The 27,480-nt window shown below is 53.2% G+C and overlaps 3 protein-coding genes across 4 annotated transcripts; 2 read left to right on the top strand and 1 right to left on the bottom strand.

Annotated features, from left to right (window-relative positions):
- Positions 1–302: 302 nt before the first annotated feature.
- Positions 303–14,372, bottom strand: RETREG2 (reticulophagy regulator family member 2). The gene is made up of 9 exons (XM_027879008.1): positions 14,072–14,372; positions 11,768–11,874; positions 7,044–7,074; positions 6,167–6,302; positions 4,764–4,848; positions 3,915–4,052; positions 3,490–3,584; positions 2,487–2,622; positions 303–1,759 (listed from the first exon to the last, which is right to left on the bottom strand). Exons 1-9 carry the CDS (start codon positions 14,281–14,283, stop codon positions 1,029–1,031), a joined length of 1,671 nt encoding a protein of 556 aa, XP_027734809.1. The 5' UTR covers positions 14,284–14,372; the 3' UTR covers positions 303–1,028.
- A 303-nt stretch (positions 14,373–14,675) lies between these two features.
- CNPPD1 (cyclin Pas1/PHO80 domain containing 1) lies at positions 14,676–21,046 on the top strand. The gene is made up of 8 exons (XM_027879018.1): positions 14,676–14,744; positions 14,963–15,065; positions 17,496–17,577; positions 18,157–18,277; positions 18,368–18,496; positions 18,673–18,734; positions 18,957–19,074; positions 19,576–21,046. The coding sequence occupies exons 1-8, from the start codon at positions 14,676–14,678 to the stop codon at positions 20,206–20,208; spliced, it is 1,317 nt and encodes a 438-aa protein (XP_027734819.1). The 3' UTR covers positions 20,209–21,046.
- Positions 21,047–21,873: 827 nt separating this feature from the next.
- On the top strand, positions 21,874–26,615 carry SLC23A3 (solute carrier family 23 member 3). 2 transcript variants are annotated; one of them, XM_027878990.1, is made up of 12 exons: positions 21,874–22,108; positions 22,364–22,524; positions 23,028–23,122; positions 23,459–23,532; positions 23,847–24,028; positions 24,178–24,301; positions 24,597–24,744; positions 24,825–25,078; positions 25,269–25,374; positions 25,459–25,626; positions 25,829–25,924; positions 26,104–26,615. In XM_027878990.1, exons 1-12 carry the CDS (start codon positions 22,001–22,003, stop codon positions 26,436–26,438), a joined length of 1,851 nt encoding a protein of 616 aa, XP_027734791.1. In that variant the 5' UTR covers positions 21,874–22,000; the 3' UTR covers positions 26,439–26,615. The 2 variants fall into 2 exon arrangements, with proteins under 2 accessions (XP_027734791.1, XP_027734797.1); XM_027878996.1 differs by having other exon boundaries at positions 24,990–25,078.
- Positions 26,616–27,480: the final 865 nt, after the last annotated feature.

The following is a 27,480-nucleotide window of genomic DNA, read 5'->3' on the forward strand; positions in this document are numbered from 1 at the left end:
CAGCTCCGGAGACCTGCTGGAGCGCCGAGGGAAGGCTCGGGGCAAGGCGGAGCCCAAAAGGGCCAGCAAGAAGTGTCTCTGCCCACATGGGACAGCTTAAACTCGGGGGAATTCCCTCCACCCTCCCCCTGCCCCAAGGGGACGCAAACCACGGATGTTCTGCTAACAGAGCTCTTGGCTCTCTTCCAGCCACCTCGGAGCCTCCAGGTGCCATGCTACGATGCCCAGCTGAGCACAGAAGGGGTGCTAGCGGGGTCAGGGGTGAAGAAGGCATGAGGTGCCATGACAGCAAGAAACTGGAGTACTGAACAGGGCTAGGAGTTAATTTCATTGATTGCAAAAAACTCAACTCCACAGCCACCCAGTAGCAGAACTCAAACAGGACAGGGAAAAAAATCACCCAATACCCTGTTACAGCAGTGACACAAAAAATGGAATAGTTTGCAGGAGGGGGTCTCTTCACTGCATAGTATCGATCTGCTTTTGTCCCCTTACTGCTACCCTCTGTTCCAAAGACCCCTTTCCCTCCACTAGCCCCTGAGAGCAGCCATGTTTGACTATGCACCCCATCCCTCTCCCCCAAACAAAACCAAGGAAAGTTAAAATTATTTACACTTTTAGCCATTTAAAAACCCAATAAAATAAGATTGCATATGTCCTACTGGGGATGTGGGTATTAGCAGCAGCTACAGCTAGCTCGGTACTCTGCGTGCAAAACGAAAGACAAACAGAAGACAGACCGAAATACTGCACCATTACTAGGAAGCGTTTGCTGGGGTTGGTGTTTCAGTTGTGGCATAAGGCTTCTAGGAGCCGGCTCCTCCCCAGCTGCAGGGCCTCCTGCTCAGCCAGTGAAGGCCGGGCTCTAGAAGGATGGAAAGGATTCATTATTCCAGACACAGCACATTAACACTGACGCATTTCCATCCCAGTCAACACAAACATTTAAAACCCCGCTGCATGTTCACTGCGTGAGTTTTTCCTTCTTTCCAGTGATGATGGAGGAAAAGGGGGTGCACAAAGAAGACCTAAGACATAGATGCTGCGGTCATCACTGCCTCTTCCTCATCTCCTTGCTTTGGCAGCTCAGCAAGCACAGCAGAGGAGGGAGATGGAGCGGCAGGAGACTCTTGTGCCCCCTGCTCCTCTCTGAGCCCTAGCTCTACATCCATTTGCTCCAGCTCCCCCTGATCCAGTAGCTCAAAGTCATCTGCTTCCTCCTCATCCTCTGGTGAAGCTTCTGTCTCTGTCTCCACCACTTCACTCTCTGACAGGTGTGCTTGGAAACTCAGTTTCTCTTCAGGCTCGGTGGGGAGGAACTCAGAGAGGGAGGGCCCCTCGCTGGCCTCTGAGGACCGCAGCAGAGCAGAGAGGGTGTTCTGCACCGCCGTGGTGATGGCAGTGGTGACAATCTCCTCACTCAGCGTGTTAATGCAGATGCCCAGGCCCGGGGCAGGGACAGTCTTTGGCTCTGCGCTGCCTCCTGCCGCTTGACCACTCCCATTGAAGTGCGTATTTACAAAATGGAGAGGAGATGCGAGGTGAAGGATGGAGAGGTCAGAGTCCGCGGCCTCTTTCTCTGCTGAGTCCAGCTCACAGGCAGCGTGGGCAAGCTCAGGACCCAGAGGCACACCAAATGCGTCTTCATCACTCTGTGGTCCCAGGTCTCTGGAATGATATTCTTCCACGGATGGAAACTCTGCCAGGTCCTTGGAAAATGACTCCTCTGGCTCACTGTGGAGGCTCTGTTGATCCAGGTCTGAAAGGCACCAGCATTAAGGCACAGGTTCTCTCAACTCTACCTCCCACCCGCCTTCTCCTAGATGACACACCATGGCTGACTTTTGGGCATCTTCCCCATCCTTGGAGCACAGCAGGAAGAGGTCTGTAGTTATGCCCTTTTCTCAGTGGCATGACTCACACGGAAGCGTCCCTTTTGTCATCATGTTCTATATGCTCTGTGCTCAGAGTGGACTTCCTGCACCAGCTCATGCTCTCTGCATCTAGAGCCCCCTACGAAAACCCTCAGGGTCAGGGAAATGGCACTTACATCACCTGCGTGCTCCTCCTCAGACACCCAAGTGACCACATCTGAGTGGGTACTTCCACGTTCCTCACCACTAACCAGTCCTCCTCTGAGCTAGGAAGTCTGACAGGGTGACGTGTCAGACCTGTTTCACCAGCATCATATATAGGTGTGTGACTATCCACACAGTTATTTCTGTGGGACTTTGTGAGTGCCTTTGTTCCCTTGCTGGTGTCACAAGACAGCATTGCTTTGTGGGGCAGTAATTAGAGGCAGATGTCCACTCCGGACCAGTTTATGATCAGCCATGAAGTCACGGCATGCTGTGCTGCTTCTCTTTCCTCCTTTCAATGCTTTTCCCATGCAAATAGCTGGGTTCCCTCCCTGTCCTCCCATTCATAAGGCTCACTGTTCTGAGACAAAACATCCAGAGTAAGGGGGGCAGCAAGGCATCACATACCTTCAGAAACATCTGTCAGCTGTGGGGTGGTAGCCCTTGAGACAGAAAAGCCCCCACTTTCCAGGATAGAAGCCTCCTCATCAGAGAGCTCAGAATCTGTGATTGACAGTGCCAGGGCAGTTTTCTTCACATCCACCTACATGGGATGAAGGCAGAGGGACAAATTCATGTGTGTCTGGCTAACAGTGCTGCCTACAGGTGCCTCCAGAGCTTCCAGGCAGAAGTCTTTGCTGGAGGGACAGTATGCTGGGCGAAGCGCTCACTGCACTACAGGGAAGGGTGGTCTCAGCTTTCCTGCAACAAATCACTGCCTGAAGCTTTGCCTGCTCTCAGTCAAAAACCCAAAAGAGGGAGTACAAGATGGGATAAGACTGCGGGAGCCTCAGAAGACTTTGATCCTTCTTCCTTTCCTGGGATCACCAAGAAAAAGAACACCCCTTCCCGTTTGCATTCACACTGAGCCCAATGAAGCCTTCTACAAGAACCAGTGGTTCAAGTATCCACATTCCTTTGGAAACTGAAGCTTCCCACCTCACAGCCCAGCTATATGCCCCAAGCTCCTGTAAAGGAAGACACTTGGTCTGTTTCTGCAGTGCAAATATAGAAAAGTCACACACAGTCTGACTGAGAGTAGGGAACAGTGTAAGACACACTATGCTGCTCATTTCCCTTTTTCAGTGTTGAAGAGGCCCCGTATATTACACCAGAGTTCATTTCTTCAAGAGACACTCAGGTTCTCTGAGCATGAAGTAAAACCACCAAAGTCATTCTGAGGTCAGGAGGAGGCTGGGGCATGTCCCCACCAGCACTGTGGCACTGAATTCTCAATACCCAGATCGGACACAATGGCCTTCATCAAATACATACCCTTCTCCATTAAGAAATGACTTAGTGCTCTGCTGTTTGTTATTGATGCAGCTGTACTCAGACCACTGTCTGACTCTCAAGCTACTACAGATCTGACAGGAGGGACTTGTTTCTGCTCAGCACTTTGTGCTCTTACCACTGGGGAGAAGCCCGACAGCTCTGCCTCACTCTCACTCTCTGTCTCTGCTGTTGGCTCATCACCTACTGCAGGCTCGCTCTTCGTTTGTCGCTCTATGAGGAAGAGAAGAAAGGCTTTACATGACACTGAAGGAATTTTCTGTCTTTATACATCACTTTCCCACTACTTCTACTACCATGTGAAAGTGTACAGGGTTCCCAGAGACAACCATAACCTGTTGCTCTTGTGTGCTGTTCTCAGGATCACGTGGGAGCACCTAATTGCTCTCCCTATAAACCTCAAGTTTCCACCTGCTTTCCTCTGCTCCTCTGGAGCTTTTCACCACACAGTGTTGACAGATGTGGTCTCCTATTGTCCCTTTGCTAGGGCTTCACCATGGGATTACCGTACCCAAAAAAGCCAGAGAGAAAGTGAGCCCTTACTCTTCTTCTCATGCTTGTGGTGCAGTGTCTCTGCCTTCATACTGTAGTCCAGTTTCATCAGGACAGGCTCCAAACGTGTGTACATCCTCTGGATCAGCTCATGGTAGACCACCAGAGGCCAGAGCAGAATGCTGAGCACTATGGACACAGGATGCAGAGAGTGTAAGACAGATCAAGCACAACCCAATCCTCCCCGTGGCGCCACCGAGGAAGACTGAATCAAGGGGAATGCAATTGAATGGCATCTGCTTTCACATCTGACTCTGCCTAAAAATCCTCATCCATGGCTATTCTTACTCATTCCAAAGCTGCTTAATTAACCAGGCTCTAGTGCCAGATCTCTGTTAGAATACAGATTTATGTTAAGATGAAGTGTAAGTCCTTTTCTTCAGCCACTACATCCCAGCCCCAACATGCAACACAAGCCCTGAAATGAGGTTATTAAAACTAAGTATGATCAAAACTTCTATAAGGGTAGAAGCACAGAGCTCATATGTAGATGTGCTCACAGCAGACCACCAGAACAGTTATTAGGGACTCATGATGCAGTGAAAAAGGTCTATTTACCAAACACACAGATTCATTAACAACACTCTGGATACAGAGATTATCTTCCCTGGCGTCTCGGCAGCACAGCCTCAGCCGCGGGGAGCAGAGGGCTCCCTCTCCTGCCTTTGCAGTTGTACTGCACGCATGCACGCACTTAAAAGACTTGCCAGAGCACACTCCCTGTATTGATTCATCGTCTAGCACAGATCCCCTTGAGAAAACCATAAATCTGCTTCTACTAGCATATCAACAGCACAATTAGGTCATGTTTCGGCTTTCAAGAGAGCTGCTTATACTCACAAATGATGTAGGAGATCATTATGCCTGGAACATAGTGTCCAACTACAGCCAGAATCAGGCAGCCTGAACAGACACTCATGCAGAACTGAAGGAAGAGAGAGGAACAAAGAGAAGTGACAAGAGGCAGAGATACATCTACGCAACCAGAGCCGGAAACCCAGTTAGCGCAACACACGGGATGCTCCTAACAGTCAGTCAGCCAGCTCTGCACCGAGTACATTCAGGTGCTGACAGTCACAACTTGGACAGTTCAGTTGGGTTAAGCTGTAAGCATTAGAGGTTCAAGCGCAGGACGACCAAGGTAACCCAACACCCCGGTAAAATATATCAAAAATTTATTGGACAGTTCTTTATGAACTAAATTATGTTCCTTGAGGACAGAATTGGATACTGCAAATTGCCATTTTGGAGTACATGAGGAACAGACAGGAACCTGTTACAGAGTCACCAGATGCTGTGCCAACTGCTGTGCCATAAACCAGCAGGCAGGAGCATTAGCAGAACCCACGCTCCCACCAGACCAGGACCTTCCTCCTAGTGGAAGGCGGAAAAAGTTGAAGTATACTGGTGCAGCCCTAACAACTTGTCTTGCATTCTCCTGGGGAGAGGGAGAAGTGAGAACAGACACTCTGCAAGCCAGCAAATGGATTCAGATATGGACTAAATCCAGCAATGAAAAGTTTAATTCATAATGGAAAGGGTCTGCAAAAGCTAAGGGTCCTCTATGGGTGTTGTTCCCAATGAATTCATCCTTTATGGGCATCTTGGGTCCTGGTCTTCTACTCCCTGTGGTTGGGACAGAATTTTAACAGAAAAGGAGTAACAAGCAGTGTTAGAAACCCATTCCTTTTGGCACACTGAATCCCAGGAAGCCTGACACAATCCCAGTGGTTGGTTGGTCCTATTTTTTGTCATGCTAAACCAGCTCCTGTCTACAAACCCTTTCCAAACAACACACATCACAGCCATCAGAACACATTTAATGACAAATTTCCATTCGCTCAGAAACACTGCTGCATTTGGACTTGGCTAACTATAATCCTGGCTAGCAAAATAGGTAAGACTGGCTTAAGGATGCAGCTTGCAAAAGGGGCAGAGACTGTAGGCTTCCCTTTTTTCCTCTCCACTCCCAATCTAAGAGCTTCCTTTGCACACTAAGAAATAAAACTAAGTACAGCAAGCCATTCTCAGGAGGGGTTAAGTTCAGCTTCAGTTTACAAGTACTGGAAGTCAATTACTCATTATTTAAACTTCCCATGACACAGAGTCTGAAAGGAATGAACAGCAAATGTTGAACAGGGACAGCAACTGTAAAAATATTGAATTTACATTCTTCCATCTCCTAAGCCACTAGTAACGGAAAGAAAAGCCCCTGCACAGAAGAGTAGGTATCTCCAGCTTACCTTGGCAGGATTTTGCCTCTTGTACTGTAGCAGTTCCTGCAGGTACAGCCTGAAGGTGACCCAGCTCTCTGCCAGACAGTGGCACAGCTCAGGGACACTGAGCAGGTGAGGTTGTGCCCCTGAAGTCACCCCCTCACTAGAGACAGACAAGAGCAAGAAGACAATCTTTGAACATCGTCTGTTTTGCTGGAGGGGAGGAAGAGCTGCACTGGGAAGCAGAGTTCCCTACCAAAGGCTTGACAATACTGACTGCATCTTCAACTGAACTATGGAAGATGCTTAATTTGGAGACAGTTTTTTTCTTTAATCAGGAAGAGTCAAGAGACAGTTGAGCCAAGCAGCAGCAGCAATCATGCCACAGAATCCCCATGCCACAGGCCCAAGATGCAAATGGTTTACTTAAAGCCACACAGACAGAAGTGCTGAAGGTGGAACTAGTTACATGGCCTCCTCTTGCACCAAGTCCAAGATAAGCCAGAGTGTGGTGCTCAGACCTACAACCATGACCAAGGACGCAAGCCACGCCACACAGAGAGCACATATGGCTTGCAAAAATCAATCTCTGTGATTTCCTTCTCTCTGGAGGATTCTTAAAATAGTTCAGGAGAGATTCAGGGAAGAAACCCAAGAGTTCCTAACATCAAAAATACTTGAGCTTTATTGCTACTGAAAGAACACTAGCTTTCCCCAGTCTCAAAATGTGGCTCCTGAGCTGATAAGCAGCTCCCAGTGCAGGAGAAATCACTAGCAATGTTTCACACCAGGAGCTATGCAGTTTATCAACAACAGAAAAAAAAGGACAGGTGAGATCACCGTACTGAATTAAGGCTTCCCCACTCTCCTCCCCTCTCACCAAGGAGCACATTACTGAGCTTACCTCTCCCCTCCCGGCTCCTCTGATGGTTGTGCTGTAGAGAGAACACAGCAGATTAGTCAGCCAAGTGAAAACAGAGCAGAGCTGGAGATGTATCATCCTTAGCTAGTGATGCACCCTGGGGATCTTCTTCATGCTCTCACGCAAGCTGGAATCACTGGTGTGGAGTCTGAGCTGCACAAGCCACAGTGAAGCACGCCTGGAGACTTGGAGCAGCCCGAGCACCGGGCTCCGGGCACCCCAGCATACCCTGCAACCTGTGTCGACACACACATGCCAGGACACTCATATCTGAGGTGCACCCTGGTGCTAACACTTGGGCTCTCTGCTGCTTACCCCAGTGTCCCAAAAATCTGGGCAGTGCCATTCCCGCAGCAGCTGTGAGCCCTTGTCATTCACAGGGAGCTGCCAGCACAATTTCTGAGCTAAGGAAAGCTTCAGCTTCCAGCTTGGAGCTAAACATGGCACCAGGAGGTCTGAGCTGCATTTCCCACTGACAGCCCAGTCCCTGGCAGGATGCTGTGTACAAATACCAGAGATGTCCCCGTTGTCTCCATCCTTTCCCATGGAATTGCATAATAAATAGCAGTCTTGTGCATAATTTTCTAATTTTAGGGCTCTTTTATGTCCCCTGACAGCCCTTTGTGCCAGGCACAGATAAAGCTACACTCCTAGGGTCCGTCAGTCTGGATAAGAGCAAGGGAAAGGCTCTCTCATTCCTCTCTGCACTCAACCCAGTGATGATCAAACAGGGACTCATGGAGTTCATGCCGTGCTAAAGGGACGAGTGGTGACTCAATGGCAGAAGTCACATATGATTATGCTCTGACTTTAAATATAGAGAGGAAAAAAATATTTCTGTGACAACTGGAACTCATGAGCCTGGTTGCTCACGAATTTGGGTGTCCTGCCTAGCTGACTAGTGTCTCACGTTGTACAGAGCTCAACCAAAGCTCTTCTATCAACACAGCCTTTATAAGCTTCCTGTGCTTAATGAGGCCCTCTTCATGCTTGATGGCTTATCAAGGTCTACCCTCCTCTACAGGCCCACCCACTGTCCTTAAGCTGTCAGGGACAGATACATCTTTGATCTGTCTGACCAGCAGCCAATTTGGTCCAAGAGATTCTAAAAGTCAGTGGGACTCTACCACTCACATGCATGGCACCATGTAAACAGATCTAAAATAAAGAAAGAGAGTTTATATTCAGAGACCAGGCTTATAATTAGAAATGGGCTAATAAAATGCAACATGCAAAAAAAGGGAGTTGAATCCTCCCTGGAGTCATCAGCCCATCACAAAGCCCCAAAGTAGCAGTGACTCCCTCAGGGAAATGCACAGAAGAGGTGAGCAAACATCACTGCCATCACCCAGCCAGACTTCTGACTCCATCCAGCTCAAGGCACAGAAGGGAACAAATGCTTGTAGCAGCCCTGCCACTGTTCTCCCAAGACACAGGACATTGGGCCAAGTATGGCAGACTCCTCCTCCTGCTGCAGGCACTGCACCAGCCGGCTCACGCAGCGGAGCGGGAGGCCATCCGCCCGGGGAGGAGGCGATTCTTTGAGAGCATGACCCAGATTTCCAGTAATCAGGCCTGACAAGAGGAGTCAACAGCTCACACACTGGGCTGCCCATCCACTCCTCTGCCCATGAGCGTTTGGCACTGCAGCTGGGGCAGCTCACAGAGGTAGCTTGGGGTGCAAAGTGAATATTGGATGCAGCTCCACCCTTACCGGGCAGCTGCTTCCCTCCTGTGACCGCCATTGCTGTTTTGTTATTGTGCTCAGGAATCTAAAGCTGCTTAATCGCAGCACACAGAAATCCAGCTCTATCTCTAAGCCTCATCTATTACCTGCACTAAATCACCAAATACATTACATCTGGCACTGGTCAGGCTGTGAGGGCTGTCTACACAGGTCACACCAGCCACCAGATGAAATGTTGGGACACTCGCCATCTCTGCTGGACAGATGTGCCAGCAACACAGCAAGTGGGATGGCATAGGAACCCCACTCCTCTCCAACTGGCTGCAGTCATCCAAGCCATCCAAAATACACCAGCAGAGGGAGTGAAACAATTCTCCTCAGTTGATCCTGAATGTTTCAGAGACACTTTGGGAAGCTGCAGAACATTTCAGCAGGCTGCCGGGTCTTCACGTGATTTCAATTATCTGGCAAAACACAAGCTGTCTTTAGGATCAACAGTATGTTGCTTCCTGTAGTAGAGTAGTCTGCCTGCTGGTCATCCTGTCTTACACCAGTTAGAAGAACAGCCCAGCCATAAACCTAGAGCATTTCCAACAGGACATGTTCACTTAGCTAAGACTTAACTTCAGCCTGTGCTGCAATACTGTCTAGCACCAGTACAACTAAGCTGGCAAGCAGGACACCCAGGGATGGCCTCAGATCATCAATAACTGGCTGAAATATTTTTGTTAGCATTTCATACTGGATTGTGGATTAATACAAAACACTTGACATACACCAGACTCTTCTGGGAGACCAGTCAGCCATGCAGGAGTTTAGGTTACATGTTGGTACTGGCAAATTATTGCTGATGGATTCCTTGGCTCTTACAGGTTTTTTAATGCTTCTCCAAGAGGCATTCTTCATCTGTGTGTAAACTTCAGCTAGAAAGCAGGGGCCCTTTTTAAGGAGTACTAGCATTCAATTGCAATGCAACCTTTGCTGGAGCTCTTCCGCACTGCGCTATCCTGCACTGACCAAGCTGTCAAACAACAACACTACCGAAAACATCCCTACTTGATACCCATTTCAGGAGAAAGTGGAGGTGCTTCCTAAGTCCTTAAACAATATTTAAGTAGAACTTCATGTAGATATTGAGACTGCATGGGAGCTGAAAATATGCGGTCCCTTCTGACAGGGCCTAAAAAAGTTGCACATTTCAATGCTGTTAGTGTGTCCCCGATGACAGTGTGTAAGTAACTGCAAAATATACACTGAGGTTTTAGCATTCCTTCAGAAGTGATCTTATAAGCAGTCACCCGAGGCATACACAACTGCCATAAGCCAAGGTTTGTGTACGTACGTGCTGACTCTTGAAGGTATGGTACTGACCCACTTCCCAAAGCTCCAGGAAGGGATTACAGGAAGCACTGAGAAGGAAAGCCACAAAGCTGCAGTTCTGTTTCAGCGGGAAGTGAGAGCCAAACAAGAGCCCCTAAGTATTCAGGAGTGCCAATTCAATGGGAGGCCCCTCAGGAATGCAGAGCACCACTCCTTCCCTGTGGCTGAGGAAACACGGTCCAGTGGACCATGTCAAAATCAGGGCTGTGACCTAACCAGGCACATCAGAGAGGTGTCCCTGTTCTCTGCTGTCAGCATCAGAAAAGCAGGAAGGAGTGAAATGTGTGAAGAACGCCGAGGAGCGGCGCAGTAGGATGTGCACCGATTTCTCGCAGAGCCTATGAACAGGACAAGCCTAACCCCCAGTGGTGCTGGTTTGTTTGGTTTTCTTTTTTATTCCTCACTGCCCTGCACCATATAAGTTGATTTCAGTATGGATTTCCTATTTCTTCTATGATAACACCACTTTTACAGGCCCAGTACTTGCTGGAGTGATTCCACCCCCACCTGCCTCAATGACACCATTCTGTACTGGACATCAGGATTTTGCATTTCTGGACACATTTCAAGTGAAATGGTTTGGGTTGGCTTTAAACTATTCCCTTAAAAAACCATTGCGAATAAGCAGGAAATTAAATTGGCCAGTGCAGTTTAGCTGCCTAGTTACCTGAACCACACAAAGCAAACAGTTTCAAGACTACAGCTGAAACATATCTAATCTTATCAGGACTTCTGTGAAAGCAGCCTTTAAGTTAGTAGTCTTTTAGGTCAAATAAAGGGCACCTTACAAACACACATATAGAGGGGCTTTCATTCAGAAACCCTCCCTAGAGTAGGGGGGCAGGGATGGAGGGCCCCAAGCTGCCTTTGAACAGCAGCAGTAAATGCAGTAGGCAGGTCTGGGCCCAGTCATTTAACAAACTCCAATGAAGGAGGCACTCAAAGCAGACAGCAGCCAATCCATGTCTATCATCGTTATGAGGCTATTCCTCTTGCTGCTTTTGTGGCTAATGTCAGCAAAGACCCTTCAATAAACGGGAAAGATAAGACAAGTGATTGGACTCACTGATTGGCTGGGGACCAGATGCTGTTCAGTACAGGTACAATACATTAACTGTCCCTGCTGCCAGACCTCATCATCCACTCTGCTACCTGCCAAAACAAGTGGCTCTCGTCTGCTCTGCCTCTTTCAGGGCACAAGCCTACACTGAACTTAACCAAAACCAATACACATCAACAGCCCCCATTTTCCTTCCCTCAGCTCAGCGGGCCATAAATGCTCAGATTTGAAATTATCTCTTGGCCATGACATTTGCAGGAGAAAAGACACAGCAGAAACCACCACATCATCCCTGTCACCAGCTTCCCTGGCAAGCTAGCTGGGCCCTTTAGTCACTCTCAAAATGAAACACTCCCAGAATTTTTCAGCACATGGGAGCAATTCTCCCCATGCCTGGAGTATTAGGATACATCCTAATACTCTGACACAAGTAGGTAAGAGGCAGAACCAGCACCTAGGCCTTCAGTTACAGTAGGAACAGTGACCTATGAGAGAGCCAGGGAAGGGCCAGCTGCAGCAATAGCCCAGCAGCTGGTAACACTAGGACTGTGTCACTAGGTACAGTGCTACATCACGTACCTGAGAAATCAAACAGGAACCTGGGCTTCCACTTCTCCAACAAGAGGATGCCAAGAAGTGACATGCTGAGGAGAAAGAGGGGTCTCAGGGAAGTGGAGGAAAACAACCTAAAAATCAAAAAAGAAATTGTTAGGCAGGAAAAAGGCAGCAAATGACTGCTCCTGATAAGCAAACAGATACAGCTCAGAGCACAAATATCCAACTGTTATGGGCCACTGTAGCAAGCACTGTACTCTGTAGACACCCGTCCCCACCACAGCACATTCTCAAATGGTGCCTTTGGCCCACCAACTGACAACTAACTCCCTGCCATCTCCCAGTGTTCTTCTCCCTTGCTTCTGAGCTCCTCCCTTGATTGTAAAACAAGGCTAATGGTCCCTTGTACAAGTCCCTCCAAAGCCTCAAGGTGAAGGCTCTAGATAACATAAATACAGATTGCTGTAGCAGAAAACTGGTTGCAACTCAGCCTGTTCACTGAAAACTTACATTTGTCATCACAAGATCCAGCAATACACGCAGGTAATGCATCTTGCCATTCTAGATGCTCATTCTCTCATCACCATTTCACCAGAGCCTAGCTAGCACTTAAATGGTTTAGTTGCTCACTTGACTTTATCATAAAACCTTTCATGTCCCTCATCCACACACTGGCTTGAGCCACTTGTGAGCTCACACAATACTACTCGCACACCGTTGCGCAATGCCACCATCAAAGAGTTTATCTCCCCACTCCACAGAGATTCAGCAGCAAAGGTCCCAGGGTGGCACTTATGCCAGCAGCAGCTGTCTGCATTAACCCTTTCCTCCAGCTCAGATGACCTGTTTTTAAGTCACTCCAGAAACAAATGCCAGGGAAATGTGTTCACCTTCACCCCTTTAATGAACATTCCTTTATGGAAAGAAAGAGATGCTCTGCTATTTTACCTTTCTCCTCTTTAGTGAATGTTTGCCAACACCTAATCTCAAATGCACCAAGCAATAACTGGAGTCAGGGAGCATCTCGATATGCTGAGCAGGGAAGGGTTGTGCTTTCCACCAAGCCAGAGGCAGAGGACCTGGAAGTAAGATCTGCCTTACTGGGCAGCACAGAACAGAAGCCGCACTTTCCGTGGACTTACAGGACCTCTAATGACCTAAACAACATTTGTATCCCTTCTCATAGGACAACAATTCTGTAGCTTCATGACAACTCTGAAAGAATTTCCTCCTATTCTATCTCATTTATGGATTGCAGTTGAAGGATGCTGGCTGATCCTCCATGGGACCATAAATGATTCCTCCTCCTCCTCTGTGATATTTAAATCTCTCTCTGCCGTCCCATATTCTGGGCACTCTTTGCTCTTTTCAACCTTTTTGAGCACAGTCCCCGGGCCAGCATTGTCTATCACCCCTGACATCTCATCTGTGCTTCTTGCCCTCCTCCTCACTTCAAAGCTCTGCTCTGAGACCCTTCCAGCTGGTAGAGCACTCCAAAACCGTTTAAGCACCTGGCTACCATAAACAGTATGGATGAAGGAACAGAATGTAAGTTGCCTCATCACAGAGACTTCAAAGGTTATTTGGTCACATAGTCTCCCCTCCTCTGACTTCAGAATCTGTCCCTTCCTATTTCGTCTGCGACCAACATTTAACCCTTTCCCTGGCCACTTTTGTCCTTTTCTACTGGGAAAGCCACTGGCTGAGCGCATTTTCATCAGTAAAACTGACTCACTGTTTATACAAACAAACAGGATGTTTTTCATTCCCATCCACAGCTGGGCTCTGCCACTCACACTCCCGGCTCCCCGTTTTGCTGACCTGCCCGAGAGGCAGAGAAGGGAAAACAGGGAAGGGAGAATATTCCCATATCAAAACCGAGTGGCCTTGGCTTTGGAATGAAGAACCAGCACCTCCCGGCAAAGATTAACGAGTAGAAGGGCTTAAATAAAACGCCTCAGGGCAGCTGCCGCTGCAGGAGGCCGTGGAGCTCGCTGACCGCCGTTGTGGGGTGAAGTGAACCGATAAAAGCACGGATGCAAAAATTAACCAGAAACGTGCCTGGGCGAGGCTCCAGTTGGGCCCATCTGCATTTTATTATCGCGGGGCAAAGCAAATCCTCCTGGCACTTTCTCCCCTCAGGGAGGGGCCTGTTTATGCCTGTCAGAGGAAAACATCGCGGCTACTCCCGGCTGTGCACATCCCACGGCGATGCGGGCTGCGGGAACACGAACCGCAGGCACCCGGGGGGCATCGCCCTGGGTCCCGAAACCGCCGCACGCCGCGGGCACTGACAGCCCCGGTCCCCCACCCCTGGCCCCAGCTCACCAGAGGGCCCCGCCGAGCGCGGCTGCGGTGACCAGGCTGTGCAGCGGCCTCTCCCACACCAGCAGCCGCTGCGCCGCCGCCAACGCCGCCTCCCAGCCCCGCAGCCGCTGCCGCAGCGCCGCCGCCAGACGCGCCGCTGCCGCCGCCGCCGCCTCCTCCTCCTCCTCCTCGGCCGCCGCCGCCGCCGCCTCCTCGGCGCGGCCGCTCGCCATGGCTGCGGGGGGGAGGAGGTGCCGCTGTCACCGGCCCGGGCGGGCGGTACCGCCTGGGGGACCGGCGGCCGCTGCCGCCGCGCGCGTGCGCCCGGGGACGGAGCGGGACGGGCGGGGGGACCGGGGGCCACCGGCGGCGCGTGCGCCCGGCGGCGGGAGGGGCGGGCGGCGGCCGCGCCCCCCGCGCCGGAACAGGAAGGGCGGGCAGGGGGAGGCCGGCGGCGCTGCTCGGCCTGGGAGCGGCTCCGTGGGCCGCGCTCCCCATACCGCGCTCGGCCTCGGCGCGCACCGGCCCCCCGGAGGACACCGGCCCTGCGCCCTCGGAACGGCCCCGGAGCCGGCCCCGCACCGCCCGAGGGGACCTGTCAGCGCCTGCCCCGCGAGTGGGCGGGATGGAGCTGGACGAGCTGCTACTGGACGAGGAGGGCGCCTTCTCCCTCAGCGGGTTCCAGGAGTTCACGGTAAGTGCCCCCCGCCCAGCCTGGCCCCGGGGAGATCCCCCGATATCCCCCCCCTCCCCTCCCCCTTCCCCCGGAGAGCCCCGTGTGGTCGCATGGCCGAGGTCCGGCCGAGCTCGTGGCCCTGTCGGGCCCGGTGTAACCCTGAGCTGGGTTGGGGTGGAGAGAGAACTCGGCACGGGGAGTGCTCTGGGCGTTCCTCATCCGCCGTCTGCCTTCAGTTCCTGCCCAGGCACCAACAGCTGAGCGAGAGAGTACGGAAGCGGCTCTATTATGGCTGGGACAAAGACTGCAGTCTGGATAATCTCTCCAGCCCCGTGGCAGGTGGGTTGATGATTGTCCTCAGATGGGAATGCTGAGTCAAGGGGGTTGGAAGTAGCCCAAGGGGCCGAGACCAACAGGTCACCTGTTTCCTCCCCAGTGCCAAATCCCACCCCTGCCCAACCTTTCCCACTCAGTGCAGCACAGCGGGGCAGAGTGCCAGAGCCTCATGGCTCCTTTTCTCTGTTTTATTGCCCTGTCTGGCCCACTGCTGTGTTTTGGCATCTCACTACTGTGCTAAGTCCTTTAGGTTGCTTGTGGATTCCTTGGCAGTGAGCGTTGTGAACCTATCCCTGACGAGAGCTGTCTTGGGTAACGCCTTGTGCTCTGCAAAATACCAGGAAATTTCTTTAATTTCTAGTTCTGAGCACTAATGGGACAAATTCCTGAGGTGTGTTTGTCTGGATCACATCCTTTTTGGTTTTTCCTGTTCATTTGGCAGTGTTTGGGGGAGCAGAAAGACATGGCTGTGTTGAGGCTGAGGAAATGGTGCAGGTGATGGTGGAGAGGAGTGGACAAGGGCAAGCAGTGGTTTACTAGAGGACCTTCGTGGTTTGTTTGTCTCAGTATTTGCATTAGCTGCTTGCTAGGGAAACAGTCTGAAGTTGCTGGGAGGCTGTGTGATCTGCCTCAGTAGTGAGGAGGAGATTGTTGGGCAGATCCAGGCAGGATCTGCCTGGGTGCTGATGGGAGTCACGAGTTCTGACACGAGTGGTATGAGGGAGACTCAGGGCTGGCATTACACTGGGCTGCGAGGTGGGACTGTTCCATGGGATGCTACTGGTGTTTAGAGTTCAAAGGGCACAGTCATAGAAGAAGACTGTTGAGAGCTGTTAACTCTAAGGACTGCCTTGCACCCAGGAAATGCCTTGGCTCTAGCAGTTGGGGGGTGAGAGCAGCGCACAGAGAATGTGTATGTGCCTTCACCACCCACTGCCAAAAAACAGGGTATAGGCCTATGGCATCTCTCTGGGTACAGCTGTGCCATTGCTATAAGGGAAGTTTATGGCACTGCTCTTCAAACAAGTTACAGGCTTGTTGGGAGAGTTCAAAGGAGCCGGAAAAAGTCCTTGGTACTGGGGAGAGTTGCAGGGGCAGTATGTCGCTGACTGAGGAAAGAAGTTGAAAAGTTAATTTGTTCCTTTGGGAAAGGAGGAACAGTAACCACCCTCAGCATGCTGTGGCTGTGAGATGGGGACAGGGCAGGGCATGCTGTTGTGGGTTGGCTTTGTGGGCTGAAGAATTTGATTTCATATCGGGACAGAGTCTAGAGGGACCTCCTGTCATTTCCATCGCTCCAGACATTGCCGCTGTCTCTGCAGCAGCACAAGGGTGGCCAGGCAGGGCGGCAGCAGTGAGGGAGGCTGGGAACAACCAACAGGTGGCTGGAGCTGTGTCTGCCTGGCTGTGCATTATATTGGTGGTGTAGCTTGAATACTCTGGGGAGGTCCCTTAGAGGTGCTTCTGAGTTTGGTGGCTGCTGTTTGGGCAAATAACTCTTGTGTTACTGCAGGTGCTCTCTTAGTTGCTGGAGAGACATGGAAAAGAGGGGTGTGGAGAGAAGAGGTTGTGTGGTGATGCTTCCTCTGGGAGCTGAAAATGCAAGGCTGCTGGGATGAGCTCTGCTCTTGACTCAGTGGGACGAGGGCTCAGCAGCAAAATGGAGCTGGAGTTTCCTGTCTAAAGCACTTCTTGCCAAGCACTAGACTGTAGTGCTGCTTGGGATGTTCCCAGCTGATTCTGTTGTGTAGGGAAGTGAGATGGGAGCTGCTGAAGCCATCTGCCAGTATACGTCAGTCTCTGGCCTTTTGAGTGGGTGAACACTGAGGCACATCCTTGAGCGCAGGAAAAGCAGGCTGAGATGAGCTGCAGTTACACCGTATCACTGCTTTCATACCCTGTTAGTGCCTTTGGGATCCTGCTCACATGGATACGTTGTACATCATCCTTTCAGGAGCCCTAGGGTTGTGGTGGGGGAAGGGGGGGGAGAAGCTGGATCAGTGCTGATGAGATCTGGAGGGGGAGAATGCTGCTGGTTGGAGGGGAACAAAGGACTGGGAAGATGTAGTGTGACATCAGGTGCAAAAAAGCCTTCAGAAGGGCTGCCTGAAGTCCTGCAGGGTGAGTGGGAGGGTGTTAGCCTCTCTGCAGCTGACTGCTGGTGACTCCCCGTGACACAGACCTGCTGATCTGGCACTGCCGCAGGGCCTTGGTCACTTCCATCCTCTTCCTGCTGTGGTCTGCCTGTCCTGCATATTTGTTTGTTCCTCACTTGTCCCTGACCTCTGATAAGGCCTGTCCTGCCTTCATAGTTTAATTTAAACTTGAGGAGCTGAGCAAATGCCAAGACTTGATGGGCTGGAGGGAGAAGGGGAAGGGTGGAGGTAGACTGTGCCACATGGGGCTAACCCTTTCGCTGCTTTTCTGTCCTAGATATTGCTGTGGAGTTGCTGCAGAAAGTGGCTCCCAGTCCTATCCGCAGACTCCAGAAGAAGTATGTGTCACATGTATCTCGGTAAGAAGGAAAACCTGTCCCTTCATGTCCTATGTCAGAACTTGGAGCTCTGATCTTACCTGTGATTTACTTCTGTCCCTGGGCTAACACTAAGGTTTTGTGCTTAGGCCTGATTAGTATCAAAAAGGAGCTGGGGGCAGGTGTCAAGGACAGCAGGCACAGTGGCTTCCTAACACGGGCCTGCTTCAGGTTTGTGCTGCTCTCTAAGGTGCAGGAGTGCTCTTGTTGCTGTGAGTCTGTACTGGCTGGATCTGAAGCTCACTGCATAACCAGGTTTGAACCCAGTGTCTGCCCTTGCAGCTGAGCCCTCATAGCGCCATAGGCAGGGCTGCTCAGAATGGAGCTGCCTGTGCCTGGGAACAGAGCCCAGGGCTTTCTGCTCTCCACCTTGCTTTTCCTGCACTTTCTCTTGCTGCAGCTCAGGACATCTAGCACAGAGCTCACGAGGTTGTGACCTATCTAGTGATTTGCTAAGCCTCCCGCTGCTTAAATGGGGAGGGAGCAGCCAAGTTTGCCGTGGTGGCTGAGGTGTCTTCGGCACATGGATAACCTTCGTGTTGATTCTTGCCTGTGCCACAGAGAAGCTTGCATCTCTCCCTGCTCCATGATGTTGGCTCTGGTTTATATTGAAAGACTCCGGCACCGGAACCCCGAATACCTCCAGCAGATCTCGTCTTCTGACCTCTTTCTGATCTCCATGGTGAGTGGTGGGCTGGGGGATAACTGGGTTGCAGGGAAGCCTGGAGGAGTGCAGTGGAGGCTGAGATCCTGTCCTTTGTACTGCTTTTAGATGGTTGCTAGTAAGTACCTGTACGATGAGGGTGAGGAGGAGGAGGTGTTTAACGACGAGTGGGGAGCAGCAGGGAAGGTGGATGTCCAGACCATGAACACACTGGAGATGAACTTCCTGAGCGCTATTGTAAGTGGAGCCATCACTGCCGTTTACTTTCACAGAGGGGGAGGAAATGAGGCATTGAAGGGAGTCTGGATTTCTGTTTTTCCCCCACAAGCTCCCAGGAAGGAATACAGAAAGGTGTGTCCAGGTGCTGGGTGGCCTGTCCTGACTGCACTGACCTTTCACTGCTGTCTCCACAGGACTGGAGTCTCTACACAGATCCTCGGAAGCTGTTTGAAGTGCTGACCTGGCTGGAAGGACGGTAGGTGTCTGGGGTGATCCCTTCATCCATGTTGCAGGCTCTGCTTGGAGATAGCCCTGCTGCAGTGAAATAAGAGATTGGGACACCTCTGAGCCTTTGCTAGGGTCTGCAGCTTCCTTCTACAGACCCTTGATCAGGGTCTTCTTCAAGCCTGCCTGGGCTGAAGCTGCCTTGATGGGGAAGGTCCATGCTACATCCATCATTCCCTTTTTTTCCTTGCAGTGTGGCAGAAAAACAGGGTATGTGGCGTGGCTGGTTCACCTACACAGATCTGTGTGTCCTCATGGAACAGTCTGTGTGGCAGCATGTGCTGGGCCAGTTCTACCAGCAAGTGGTGAAGGTAAGGGCACAGGAGAGCAACTACTTGCAAGAACATGGGACCCAGCAGGCTGTGGATTTGGAGGGGGACCCTCTTTTCCACTGGGAACAGCAGCTGTTGAAAAGGGAAGCTGTCAGAAGACGCTGATTTGCTGCTGCCTGAGGCACTGCAGCCTGGTGCTGGGTAGTGTGCCCTGTACTTGTGTCCCACAAGTCATGGTGCAAAGACAAGGTGGTGGCATGGAGGGAACTGAATGCTGGTTGGGATTTTGAATAGGAACTGTTAGCTTTTAGCTGGGGCATTTTGGTTTGTGGTAGTTAGGCCCTGCTTTGGGCAGGCTGTGTGTCACCTGCTGTTAGCAGCATGGCTGCCTGCTCCCTGGCATCCAGCCCTGGAGCTGGTGATGCCTTTTGCCATCATGGCTGCTGGACTGATCGTGGCTGTGATGGGTCATGGCTGGCTGGGGGGTCCTGCTGGGGGCCCATGCTGGGGAGTCTGGGCTAACAGTTGGCTTCTCCACAGCTGGCCTGCCTCCTGGGTGTGGTGTACCTGACTGGCTTTGCTGCCCTCTTCGCCTCTGTCACTGTGGTGCACCGGTCCATGTGCATGAGGAGTGTCAGCCCTGCAACCCCCCAGCCTGTGCTGATCCCCGAGGAGGGGAGGCGCCAGCTGAGTGCCCAGCCAGCCCCAGCCCTTGGCCAGCCTCAGCCTAAGCTGCCTGATGTCTCCTCAGCCAGCAGCACCCCTTGCCTGGGGGAGAATGAGACAACTGAGGAGCCGCGTCGTGGAAGTGTCACAGCAACTGCACTCTACCTGTGGAGCAGTGTGATGACTGCTCTGTCCTACCCAAAGGCACCTGATCTAGCCCAACATAGGAGGCTTCCACAAAGTCCTTTCCGGAAAATACCCACTTCCTGTGAGAGATCCAACTGTACCACCCGTGCTGCAGCCCCAGACCAGCCTGGCCCCTTTGGACTTGCCGTGCTCCCAGCTCCTCCGGCGCTCCACTGCCATGCCTGCTCAGCCCATGCGGACCCCACATGGGATGCAGCCTCCAACCGTGAGGACTGGCTGGACCCCCTGGGACTGAAGCAGTGCTTCTTGCACACTGCTATGGATCTCAATAGAATCAAGAGCTTCATTTTTCCCAGCTAGGAGTACAGGGCAGCAACCCCTTTCCCCTTCCCTTGTAGTGTGGCACAACTCACTTCCTTGCACTTCTGGAAACTGATCCCTGGGGCTGCATGGGGCTGGAGGCCCCTGCATTACTTCCAAACCAGCATTTGTGTTCCCCTCACCCAGGGCAGGGGTATCCTTCACTTTGGGGGCTGCTGGGACAGACTGGGGCAGAGCTGGCTTGCTGCGTGCTGGGGTGGGAACCTACTAGCTGAAGGATAGAAATGAGTTGCCTGTGGGCTGGGGTACCAGTGCAAATGGAGTGTTGTACCTCTTCCTATAGTGAGTGGGTGGCCCATGGGTGGTGTTGGACAGAGGTGGCATGTGGAATGTAGGATGCTGGCGATGTGTGTGCAGGGGGGAGAGGCTGAGGCAGTGACCCCAGTCAGAGAGAAGGTTGAAGGAGGGGGGAGCGAGATGACTAGTTATAGCAGTAATTACACTTAGGGGCTGTTAAGCCACTTCTTGAGAGGTGCAAGGGTGACACCAAGGAGGGACCCCGATATGGCTATGCCCCAGGGAAAGGTTGTGCCCCTCTGGGCTTGGTGGGGGTGATGTGTGGTTATGGCTGAGCTTCCTTATCCTGCCTGTGTTGGGTGTTTTGAGTGTGGGGTGCTCTGTGACCCCATCCCAGACCCCAGCTGTCTGTGTCTGTGAGCAAACAGTGCCTGACTGCTCTCAGAGTGGGGAGAAGGCACCTTGTCTTGCTGATCAGTCCAGCTCATCATGCCCCTTCTTTTTACTGTGGATTTTACACCTGTTTTTCACTCTTTTGTAGATGCAAATCTCTTCCAATAAAAGTAATTCTTGCTGTGTGCCTGCCTTGTCCTGCTGAGCTGCTCTGTGCTGGCAGCATGCCTGCCCCAGAGCAGAGCCCCATCCATGCAGCTCTGCCTGCTCCCTGAGTGGCTGTATAATAAGGCAGATCCTGGGTGCTGCTGGTGAGCTCAGGAGCACAGTGGAGCCTGTCCTGCAGGGCTCAAGAGGAACCAGGCTCTCTGGTGACAGGAGAAATATCACTTCCAGTGCCTGTGGAAGGCAGGGTTAGTGGGAGAGAGGAGGTTCCCCATTCTTGGGAATGCAGGGAATGCATGGTCTCCAAAGTCTTACCTGTTAATGAGTGAGCCCTGAGCAACAAGGGCTCAACCAGGTCACTGGCACATCCACCTCTGCCCCATGACAAAAACATGAGCATCCCCTGCCTGTGTGTCCTTGGGATCCTTTCCAACCAAGCAGGCAGCTATTGTCTCTGGCATCCTTGTCCAGGGGTAGGATTCAGTGTGCTCCCAGGAGAATGAGTAATGTGACAGATCCCCATCAGAGACCAGGCTGGACCAGGAGGGCAGTGGCTGCTGTGCTGAGGAGGAACAAGTATGGGCAGTGCACAGTGGGACTGGAGGAGGATGTTGGTGGGGATGTTCCAAGCACATGGAGGAAGAGGTGTCTGTGCTGTGTCCCACCCAGCCCCTGCCCTGTGTATCACAAGAGGCCAGGATGGGATCCAGGATGTGGGCAGTTGGCATTGCAGTAGTGTCTCGTGTCCTGGCTGTGGTTGACTGTCACCTGGGCCTTGTGGTGACAACCCAGGGTGACACTTGCATTCCTGGCCACAAGGGCAGGTTACTCACCAACTCAAGTTAATGGCTAACCCTGGGGCAGCTCCTGCAGAAGGTGGAAGTTCAGCAGTGGAGAGCTTGTGAGGAACCCTGAGGGGGGTGGGATCCCCACCCACACTCTTTGCAAGCTGGGAGCAGTGCGGGAAGACAACAGCATGAATGGGGGCCATGGCAGAGTGCCTGGAGCTGGGAGCCCCATGCTCACATCCTGCTGCTCTCCAAAGATGTGCTCCTGGATGCTGACCTGTTGCTTAGCCCTTCAGGTGAGGGGGGGGGACCGTGGTGAGCAGCCAGACATGGGATGGGATCCTCTCAAGTGGCAGGGCAGGGGCTGCAACCTTCCAGAAAATGGGTGTGTGGGGCTCTGGCCAGTGGGTGCTGGGAAGGGAGTGGGCAGTGCTGAGTGCTGCCCAGGGGGTGTCAGTGGGCATCCACCCACTCAGGAGGGCTGTGCACGCGGAGCTGCAGCTTTGGGTGCTGCAGGGGAATTGTGACTGCTCCATCTCTTCCCCGCACAGCACCTGGCCGTGCAGGCCTCCTTGCTCTGCATCTTCCACCTCCTCCTACTGCCTACCCTGCCCAAGGAGCTGCTTCACGGCCAGGCCACCAGCGAGCTGCTGGCATGCAGCCTCTTTGCCTGTGGCATCTCCACAGTCCTGCAGACCACCCTGGGGAGCCGGTGAGCAAGGGGAATGAAGGGGGTGCAGCTGTCACCAGGAGGCGGGTGATGCCATGGCAGGGCAGGTCTTTGCTCTCTTCTAGGCTATGGGAAAACAGGCTTTGCTGGAGGTGGAAAGGGGCACAAGGAAAACCTCTTGCCCTGCATCTCCGCACAGCTGTCCCCTCCCTCTCACACATCCCTCTGGAAAAACCACTGTGCTTTCCCTCTAGCTCCTCTCTGCCTTGATCCAGCATCATGCACAGCTCCTCCAGACCATTCCGTGCCTGTGCTGCTCACACAGGGGCTGGGTATGGGATCTGGCAAAGCCTCTGACCCCTGCGCACATCCCATATGCTGGCACTTGGGATGTACTAGGACATGTGGACTATGTGATGACCTTTGCCACTTTGAAGTTTCTATTTGGTTCCCTTCCCACCCCTGCTCCTCCAGCAGCCTATGCTTTTGGAGCAGCCCTCTCCCCTCCTTTCTCCCTAATGTGCCCTTGCTGTCCCTTTCTTCAGGTTGCCGCTGGTTCAAATCCCATCCTTTGAGTACCTGGTCCCTGCCATGGTGCTGAGCTCCCACTTGTCCCCCGGTGCCAGCACAGACAAGAATGGTGAGCACAACCCTGGAGCCTGTGTTTCTTGGGGCTCAGCATGTGCTGGTGCCAGGGGAATGGCAATGATGAGGTGCCTGGTACATGGGGTAGGGATGGGTGATAGCAAGGGATCCTGCCTGCTGGCCCCTCTGGTGATGGTACGCAGCATTCTACTCATCCCTGAGTGCGCCTGCAATGCATCTGGTCACCTCTCAAACATCAGGGCTTATGGGGACGGGGATACTGGCACACTGGTCCTTCTCTAGCCAGCAGCTTCTATGCTGTGCGCTCTTGGACACGGCTCCAGGAGCCAAGCATCCACGTGCATCACATCCCTCCAAAATTCCCTTCCAGGCACAGCTATGGCCAGCACATGCCTTGCACCACATTGCACTGTCACAGGGAGCCGAGCTGCCTCGCTACAAGAGGTGGGTGCTCCTGTGCTGGGATGGGGGTCCCCCGTCCTGCTCCATCAGCTTCCCAGTTTTTGCCCATATACCAGCGCCCCCGGTCTCTTTTTTCCATCCTCCTGGGGATTACCATGAATAGAGGGGACACGAGGGGATGCACAAAGGCAATGGGGATCCTGATGCATGTGCGTGTATAAGTTCCTCTGGGCTTGGGATGAGCGGAACATGTGGAACAAGTGGTGCTGCTAGGGTAGTGGGAATGTGGCCAAGGGAAGGTGCTGGACTGCTCTCCATGTATCCTGCCCCACAGGCCCCATCCTTTCCTCTTGCAGGTCTCTGGAGCAGTGCTGGTCTCTGGGCTGATTCAGGTGGTACTGGGAGTGTCTGGCATGTGCGGGTGGGCAGCTCGGCACTGTGGGCCCATGGTCCTGGCTCCCAGCCTCTCCATCATCGGGCTGTCCACATACAAGGAAGCTGCTTTCTTCTGCTCCACTAACTGGGGTGTAGCACTGCTGTATGTGAGCCTGGGGACCATACTGGTGTGCGACTCCTGGGGCTTTCCTTCACCACTGGGATAGGGGTGGGGCACCCCCATGGTGCACAGCACATATTTGGGGCCCCACCACTGTGATGCTGTGTGGTGACCTATGCTCCCTCTCCTAGGCTCATGTTCCTTGCTGTCACCTTCTCCCAGCACCTGCGGTCCTGCCGCCTGCCCTTCTGCGCCTGGCCCCACACTCGGGAGGGCTCCACAGAGTCATCAGTTCCCACCCTGCGCATGTTCTCGGTACCGTGTCTGTGACAAGGCTTCTCTCCAAGCCTTGCTATTTGGTGTGGGATTCGGTAAAACCTGGAGCAGAGGCAGGGGTGAGAAGTTCTGGTGCAGCTCTGGGGAGGTGCTGGGGACCTAGGGTTTTGGAGCAGCAGAGCCTGGGATGCTCCCTGGAGGGGTAAGGGGAGATGTGGCATAGCTCCATGGAAGAGGTGACAGGACAAGGACCTGCTGTCTGGGGCACAGCAGACGGGGCACTGGCCAGGCAGGCAGGAGAGAAGGGTCCTGAGGGTCTCCTTTTGCCTTGCAGATACTGCTCCCTTTTGCTGCTGTATGCATTGTCTGTGTCATCCTTGGCTGCTTCCACATCCCCTGGGAATCACTGGACATGTCCATGGCACAGCTGTCCTGGGCCAACAGCACCTTAAATGCCCCTTGGGTCCGCATCCCCTATGCAGGTGAGGGGCAGCAGGGCTGAGTGCAGCCATTCACCTTTGGCTGGGGCCTCTATCACCCATCCCTTTTCCCTCTGCTGCAGGTGAGTGGGGGTGGCCACTGCTCACCCCCCAGGCGCTGGCAGTGGGCCTTGCCATGGCCATCGGCTGCAGCATGAACTCGGTGGGCTGCTACGTGCTGTGTGGGAGGCTGCTGCGAGCCCCTCGGCTGCCCCCTCACGCCTGCAACCGGGGGCTTTGCATGGAAGGGTTGGGAAGCCTCCTGGCAGGACTGCTAGGTGCCCCGGGGGGCACGGCCTCCAGCATTGCCAACACCTGCGCCACTGGCCTCACTCAGGTATGCCAGGGTAGGGGGAAAAAGGTTGGCAAGGGACGGGGGAAGCAATGGAGCAGGAGTGGGGGACCCGTAATACCCAGGCTGTGACTGAGCCAGCACTGGGAAAGTCAGGTGGGTATGGCAGAATGGGGGCGGAGACAGAGTAGGGGGTGGTGCGACCCATCCTCTCTCACATTCTTCTTTCTGCCAGGCTGGCTCTCGCCTCCCAGTGCAAGTAAGCGCGCTGGCATGCATGGTGCTGGGCATGTCCCCGAGGCTGGCAGGGCTCCTCACGCGCATCCCGCTGGCAGTTCACGGTGGGTACCCTTCCCTGCCCTGCCCTGCCCCTCATTGCGGCACCTGCAGCCTGCCTGATGCTGCCTGACTCCTGCCCCTCGCAGGAGGAGTGCTCTGTGTCACCTACGCTGTGGCGGTGGGCACGGGGATCTCCTACTTCCAGTACGCAGACATCGACTCAGGGAGGAACATCTTCATTGTCGGCTTTGCCATGTTCATGGCACTGCTGGTGCCGCGGTGGTTCGGCACAGCTCTGACTCACCTGGCCACAGGTAGAAGGGACATTCCCCAGGCAAGGCAAAGCCTTGGGTCCCATGGCATGGTGACCACACATCTCTGGTGTCCTGAGAGGCTGGGTCAGCTCATGGTATCAGGCAGCTCCCTCTTCAGGCCCTGGGTCTGCCATGGCTGCTCCAGCCCCTTTCCCCCAGCTGGGCTGGGACCTCCAGGCTAATTCTGGCACCGTCCCTGCAGGCTGGGTGCCACTGGACCTCCTCTTCCTCTCCTTGCTTATGGTGCCTGTCTTCTTAACTGGTTTCTTGTCATTTTTTCTGGAGAACACAGTCTCAGGTGAGGGGTTGTTCTAGGTACTCTGCATAGTTCCTGCACTGAGGGCTGGATCCATCCATGGGATTGTTCCCAAACCACCAGCTTTGCCTCCAGGCAGTCCTGCTAGGGTCCCAAGGCTGATGTGGGCTGGGAGGATGCACCTGGAGGAAGGGGCTCACATCTCACTGCCTACCTCCCAGGAAGCCTGGAGGAACGAGGATTGCTCTCTGATCTGGCACCTTGGAAAGCCGGGGCGGGTGATCGTCACCCCCATGGAGAGAGGGGAGAAGTCAGCCAAGCATACGGGCTCCCCACTGGGCTGAGGAAGCTGCTGCCATCCTCCTGCAAAGCCTTCCCCTGCTGCTTCCTCTGCCCAAGGAGTGAGGAAGAGGAGGAGGGCAGCTGTGCCACTGAGGAGGGGACTTCTGCTCCAGGGGAAGGGACCCACCTGCTCCCCAAACCCAGCTCTGGGGAGCTGCAGCCAGCAATGAGGCCAAGCCAGACAGAGGTGCCCCCATGGCACACTGTGGCCTGACCCTGTGGTGTGGGGATGTCTTGTATGAAACAAGGGCTGTGTCCCCAAGGCAGCTTGTGAGCCACTTTGCTTCTCATTTCTGAAGCCCATGTGGACTGGAGGGACCTGAGATTCCACTCTCCCAGCACAAACCTGATTTCCCTGCTTGGGAGCAAGATATAAAAACCTTCAACCAACTTTCCCCTTTCCAGGGGTTTGCTTTCCAGACAAGATTTTTCTTGGGGAATCCCCTGGTGCCCTGAGGATTGTGACTGGAGGGTATGGCCAGCTGGTGACTCTGCAGCTGAGGATATGGGTGCCTCTAAAATCCACCATCACCCTGTGGACATGACTAGGGGAGGGCTCAGTGCTTTGGCCAGCCCCAAAGGACTGTCACCCTAGCCTTGCTCACCTGCTGGCACTGTGCTGAGGAAGGGCTGGCTCTCCACCTCCTCCCTGTTGTGCCCCAGTTGTGCCCATGGCTCCTTGATGCCCATAGTACCAGGTGTATACTAATGCTGTGGCACTCCAGGATGCCCCAGGCTGAGGGTGCAACTCAGCTCAGAATCATAACTCAATTCAGCTCAAAACAATGAGGGCCCTTTCACCTACAGTAGGATGGTGCCAGCAGTGCTCATCAAGTAACTGCCCCCTAGGTGCTGGTCTTGTGACTAAACCACCCAACAGCAGATTTCCCTGGAGAAGAAAACATCTCCTTTGACCTCAGGGGTTAAGCTGAGTGCCTGGATTGTTTCCCACTACCGTCTGCAGTAGAGTCTGCACCAGCCCTGCTCACTGCTCCAGCGTTTACAGCAGATCAGAGTCCACAGAAAAGACTCTGCTGCCTCCCCTCTGTGTCACCTCCACCAGTCTGAACTGCCCTGGGTGCAAATTCGAAGGGAGGATGGACTTTTGCTAGGAGGAAGCTAGAGCTGGTCTGTGATGTGCTGGGTGTGATGTGCTTAGGCTGAACCACAGCTCCAGGTTATAAGACTCCACCTAGTCCTAAGCAGTCCCTCAACACACAGAAACACCCAAAGGTGGATGCAAGGTGGAAGGGATG

This window comes from Empidonax traillii, unplaced genomic scaffold, assembly GCF_003031625.1.
Source record: "Empidonax traillii isolate 1590-97213 ecotype Southwest subspecies unplaced genomic scaffold, ASM303162v1 scaffold5:size3517227, whole genome shotgun sequence".
Taxonomy (NCBI): Eukaryota; Metazoa; Chordata; class Aves; order Passeriformes; family Tyrannidae; genus Empidonax; species Empidonax traillii.

Excerpts from the sequence above, each read along its gene's own strand:
- RETREG2 (XM_027879008.1), bottom strand. The coding sequence starts at position 14,283 with ATGGCGAGCGGCCGCGCCGAGGAGGCGGCGGCGGCGGCGGCCGAGGAG. Across the intron at positions 4,849-6,166 it reads AGAGGCAAAATCCTGCCAAG|TTCTGCATGAGTGTCTGTTC; the intron begins GTAAGCTGGAGA and ends CTCTTCCTTCAG. Across the intron at positions 3,585-3,914 it reads CCACAAGCATGAGAAGAAGA|AGCGACAAACGAAGAGCGAG; the intron begins GTAAGGGCTCAC and ends TCTTCCTCATAG.
- CNPPD1 (XM_027879018.1), top strand. The coding sequence starts at position 14,676 with ATGGAGCTGGACGAGCTGCTACTGGACGAGGAGGGCGCCTTCTCCCTC. Across the intron at positions 14,745-14,962 it reads GCGGGTTCCAGGAGTTCACG|TTCCTGCCCAGGCACCAACA; the intron begins GTAAGTGCCCCC and ends GTCTGCCTTCAG. Across the intron at positions 15,066-17,495 it reads TCTCTCCAGCCCCGTGGCAG|ATATTGCTGTGGAGTTGCTG; the intron begins GTGGGTTGATGA and ends TTTCTGTCCTAG.
- SLC23A3 (XM_027878990.1), top strand. The coding sequence starts at position 22,001 with ATGAATGGGGGCCATGGCAGAGTGCCTGGAGCTGGGAGCCCCATGCTC. Across the intron at positions 22,109-22,363 it reads CCTGTTGCTTAGCCCTTCAG|CACCTGGCCGTGCAGGCCTC; the intron begins GTGAGGGGGGGG and ends TTCCCCGCACAG. Across the intron at positions 25,079-25,268 it reads GCGCCACTGGCCTCACTCAG|GCTGGCTCTCGCCTCCCAGT; the intron begins GTATGCCAGGGT and ends TCTTTCTGCCAG.